This window comes from Cephus cinctus, unplaced genomic scaffold (genome assembly GCF_000341935.2).
Source record: "Cephus cinctus unplaced genomic scaffold, Ccin1 Ccin1_scaffold0240, whole genome shotgun sequence".
NCBI classification, from domain to species: domain Eukaryota; kingdom Metazoa; phylum Arthropoda; class Insecta; order Hymenoptera; family Cephidae; genus Cephus; species Cephus cinctus.
Window position 1 is genome coordinate 573,125 of NW_014332956.1, and position 5,384 is coordinate 578,508.

Genomic DNA, 5,384 nt, shown 5'->3' on the forward strand with positions numbered 1-5,384 from the left:
GGGGGGGCGAAAAAAACTAGGAGCAAACAAATTTTGATTTGAAGGGGGGTTCAGAGGTACGAGAGAGAAAGAGACGGAGGGAAAAGAGAGAAAGAAAGAGAGAGAGAGAGAGAGACAAAGGAAACTAGTATACGAGATAATAGAGGGAAAAAACTGAACAGGTGAATATAATGACAGACAGATAAGCTACTGCTAGAACAAGTACGGTACAAGTACGGTACAGGTTAACATTAGAGTTAATTATGTACGTTGACTCAAAGCGACACAGCTAGAAGCTTCTGGTGAGGCTACGGAGTAAACACAATTCGTACGACTATGTACTTTGTTTTTATGTATCGAATATATAATAATACGATATATGATATATCAATACGTATAAATATATATACATATTTATATATATGGATATATACATATATGGACATTTTGTATATGCTGCTGAAGAGGCCAGGAGTCTGAGAGAGAGAAAGAGAGAAAGTGTGTGTGTGTGAGACAGAGGGGGGGAGGATGAGCAAGAATGATAAAGTGAAATCGTACACAAGAAAAAGAGAGTATAAATTGATAAGAATTTATGTACCATTATCATTGAGTACTGAGCTGTGATAAATGTATATAGTAATACAGTAAAGTGGTGGTACTAGGAGTAACAGTAGGGTAGTAAATAGTGGTAGCAGTATATGGCTGTAAGTATATATACTATATATATATATATATATATATATGTAAAAAATAAATAAAAATAAAAGCCATGGGAGCACCTGCTGTCAATTGTTTAACTCTGTCGAAAATAAAAAAAAAAAACTCGTGTTACTGTTGCCGTTAGGACTTTCTGCTTGTTTTATTAAGTATACAACGAGATGCGCTGCAGCAGCCCAGCAAGCCTCTACGGTTCTACAGAGTGTATAGTAATATCACATAGCGGATCATAATGTATCACCCTGAACGTATCCAAGTTGAGTAGCCAGTATACCCAGTTTACATATGGTACGTGAACTATGCGCTCGTAGGCGAATTAAGGGATTGAGTGTGATCCAAAGGTACTGATAATTTATAGGGATCAGGAACTATACGTTTTATGAGAAGGTTCGATGGGATCAGCTGTGTAGAAAATCTGCGAGCGGACAGATTCGGATGGTATGTAGGCCGATTGTGCACGTAGGAGCTTGAAGACTTGTGAATGGGTAGAGAGAAAGAAAGAAAGAAAAAGAGAGAGAGAGTGGGACGGAGTGTGAGTCGAGTTATTAGATAATATCGAGTTGGGAAGGTCGGGGGAGGTCAAGCGGTCAAACTTATTGAATGTGAGAATATGGGTAGAATATTTAGCAGCATTGCCAAACCTTACCCAACCAACCACCCAACGACCAATGATCAGGCCGAACGATTATTGACGATTTCTTGGATGAAAATTTTACCTAATGATTGATTGAACGAGGCTTGACCCTCTTGCATCTGACCTTTGCGTCTGATATGAGCAGACTTGGTTGATCTGAATTTTTGTTTTAGGATAACTCAGGATATTTAAGTACCATGCAACAGGTATTACTATTTGCTTAATATCGTTGTTCTTTTTCTCTCGTGAACATTCATCGCTAACATTTGCCGTCCGTTGAACGTAGCGCGCATGCGCGCCAGCGTTTTTCGTTTTCTTCGTTTGCTCATTTCGCGCTACTCAATGTTTACGTATCGTTTTTTTTGCAAACTCGGTCGACATTCGCCTTGGCTTTCTTTCCTTTTGATCGAAGGAGAGAAAGAAAGGAATAAAGGAGCGTAGCTGAGAGTAAGAGAGAGGGAGACAGAGAGAAAGCAAGACAGACAAGACTACAGAGTAACAGGTAGAAAGTGTGTGAGAGAAAGAGAGAAAGAGTGAGAGAAAGTAGATCGGAGTGTTGGAGTTGCTTAGATTATATAACGTATTCTCGTATAATCGTATTATACAGTATATGGTAATATATATTTTGCCAGAGGGTATAAGGATATATGTGATCCGAGTTTGTTTTCGGTTACGTAACCATTCGAAAAAAAATTTCTTTCAATTCCCTGAAATCTAACGTAATCGGAGTTTGAGTATTTTCTTGTTCGTACACACACACATATATATATACATACACACATATGACTACGTGGAAGGACATTGACATCGACACGCACGATAATCGAAGATCGATTTTCTATGTCGATAAGATTTCGATGTATACGCAGAATCTAAAATATATAATATATATATATATATATCTGTGTATATATACAATACATGGTTGAACTGTTGCATATGGAGACTCTTGTGGAGAATAAATCTGGGCTTATACATGGGTATCAGTGAGTTCGACTGATTGAGCGAACAGTGAGTGGGTAGGTGGATGAATAGGAGGTGGGGTGAATGGGTGGCCAATGAGCGTAGAAAAGTGTTCAAATTGAGGTTTAGAGTATCGGTTCACTCACCTCCCTGGTCGTCGAGTGCGACCAGAGTGCGGATGCCAGCCTCCTTGCTCTACGATTGAAAAAATGGAGGCAGCACAACACACACAATCACCGCCAGTGTTAGAGAGTCAGTATAATATTAGTATTTTAGTATATTAGTATAGTATAAGAGTATAGTATAGTAAGTATTAGAATCGGTGGTATCGGTTGGTATCGTTGCATCCGATATTGTTAACTATTTGGAGTCGAGGTACATCAGACAGGCCGAGAGATACAGAGAGAAGGTGTCAGATGAAAGATCAAGACAATAAGAGAGAGAGATAGAGAGAGAGAGAGAGAGAGAGAGAGAGAGAGAGAGAGAGAGAGAGAGAGAGAGAGAGAGAGAGAGGTAGGGAGGGGGAGAGAGAGAGAGAGAGAGAGAGCGAAGGCAGAAATCGGAAAAAGAGGAAGAAGGTAAGAGACAGAGATAGATTGATGCGAGTTTAATTTTTGCAGTCTGTAGTTGTTACTGTTGTTGTTGCGTCTTGAGATCCCCTGTTGGTATAGTAGGTATAAGAAAATTGCCGAACCGAGAGACAGGTACCGATATTGTTGTTATTATTATTAAAATTTTTGATCTCATTCAATTAACCTCTCTCTTATCGAATCGACAGTACCGGCACGTGTCTTCTCGATTCGATCTATATTCGAGTTACATTCGAGATACGTTCAAAGTGCATATATATATGTGTATATATATGTATGACTATGTTCAGCTTAACCAATCGAATGCTCGGATGCGTTCGAGTCGCTCGCCCAGACGAGCTGCAAAAACAATGTAAAAAAAAAGGATCGTGAGGGGTTGGATCGTCATTTGAGTAAATCGGATCACACGATTTAGGGACGTAGACAGTCCCTGGTAATTGCCTGTTGATTTTTGGCTATATTCACATGTTTGACGAGTGATATATATATGTTACACACTTGCGCTCGTTCGAATGACAGGTGATACCCAAGTATCATCGGTATGTTGGAAACGGTATTTTAAAGAACGTATTTCCTTTCTTTTTCCTTCCCCTGGGACTGGCGCTATTACTGTTGTTGTTATTATTACTCTCGATCAGATTGCCATTCGAATGGGCGCAATTTGTCTACATGGTGAATCAAAAGGGGGTAACGTGAATCGGAGAGTCATAAAGTGATAGTGACAGAGCGAGAGTGAGTTGAGGACAAGAGCGGGGGAGAAAAAGAGAGAGAGAGAGAGAGAGAGAGAGAGAGAGAGAGAGAGAGAGAGAGAGAGAGAAAATTACTTAATGAGAATATAGATTCTCGGTTTTTTTTTTCAATGCAAACGACATTTTCGTATGTAGAGATGCCAGTGTTCCGTGAAGCGACATTTCGTTCTCATGCGTGGACAGTGAGTGTGATGCTGAAGAGAAAGAGAGAGAGAGACAGATAGAAAAAGAGAATGTGCGACAGTGAGAGAACGAGAAAAAATATATATATATAGGGACTGTCGTGTATAGATAGGCGAAAGAGTGAGAGGTCGGACAAGGAAGGACCTAGGTCAACAGTAGGAATATGTTGGGGTGCGTGAAAATGAAACGAGGGAATGCAAAGAGACAGAGTGAGAAAGAAAGTAGAGCGTGTTGTCATTAATATATAGACATATGCATATATGCGCGCTGACGACGTTACGTGTTTGGCGAGAAAATAAGGAAGCGAGTATACAGGGTGTCCCAGTATAAAAAGATACGGAGAGTACGTCGCTCGAGTAGAAGAGGAAAATCTGAAAAGAAAGTCCTGATCCATTGTTTTTTTGCCAAGCTTTCCTTTTACAGTTATAAACACTTGAAGCCAGCCAATAAACGCACGGTTGTACCCGCTGAGCATTCCCTTTATCTCCCACTTACCGCGTTCTTGGATGCTCAGCGGGTACGCTTTTTCACGTTCGTTTCCTCTTCTACTTGATGCTGTACTTCATATCTTTTTATTCTGGGACACCCTGTATATGGAGTTAAAGAGGGCGACAGAAAGACAGACAGACAGGCACACAGGACAGACAGAGAGACCAGCCCAGACCAGACACATAGTACACGCAAAGGCATGAAAACATCATAGTGCAACATCGAGAGTGGACTGCTTCTGGGCCCTTTGTGCCTCAGCGAGCAGTCAGCAACATTCACGGCTATGACGTACGACGCTTCCAGTCAACCTGAAGGTGTCTTTTGTACGTTTCGTCTTCGTGACACTTTCTTAGAATGTTTGAAAAAGAAAAAGAACGTACAGTCACGATCGCTTAGGTTACGTAATGTTACGAGACTAGGAGTGTTGTAAAAGGAGGAGAGTCGTAACGCCATTCTCACCCTCTCTTTACAGGAACGGAGGTATGGCACGTCGTAGCCGTGATATCCGCGAATTCCAATGACGCTGCAGAGATAGCTTCGAATCTTCTAGGCGTTCTTTTTATATACCGGGAGGATACGTCCCTTTGACGTCGGCGTACATATATGACGCGGCTGCGGAGTGCTCATATAGATAAGAGAGGGACGCCTCGAGTATTCGAAACCGTCGCGCACTTCTGTGACACGTATGCATGGTATATCCTGCCGTAGCGACGCCTTCTGCGATTCCACGAGCAAGGAGCATCCCCTTTATTTCTCTCATTCGTCCAGCTATTACGGAGTTTCGCGATTCTCGTGGACTCCTCGTGACGTCATTATCGGCGAATAATCCACACGGCTATGGCAATCACTCATCGTCGCTATTCTTTTGGTCTCTGATGAGTGCGTTCGATGACTCGATCGAATGGAAGATATGTGACGTGTGTCAATGCATGTACGAGTATATATATATATATAGGTATACAAGGCACGCACTGCACTTGATCGTGAGATTAGAAAATAAGTGAGTGGAATGTAAAATTGATAAGATTGTGTGAAATTGACATGGTGATAACAGATAGATAGGGATATGTGTGTGTGAGA

The 5,384-nt window shown here is 41.3% G+C and overlaps 1 protein-coding gene across 11 annotated transcripts in view; it reads right to left on the minus strand.

Moving 5' to 3' along the window:
• Positions 1-5,384, minus strand: part of LOC107265750 (synaptosomal-associated protein 25) — a 30,088-nt gene that overhangs the window by 8,300 nt on the left and 16,404 nt on the right. For 6 of the 11 annotated variants that reach the window (XM_025083034.1, XM_025083035.1, XM_025083033.1 and 3 more), the window contains one exon: positions 2,440-2,488. The exons of the other annotated variants lie outside the window; for them this stretch is intronic. In XM_025083034.1, the coding sequence (XP_024938802.1) occupies positions 2,440-2,488 (49 nt within the window). The remainder of the gene's footprint in view (positions 1-2,439; positions 2,489-5,384) is intronic. 11 annotated transcript variants of the gene reach the window in all.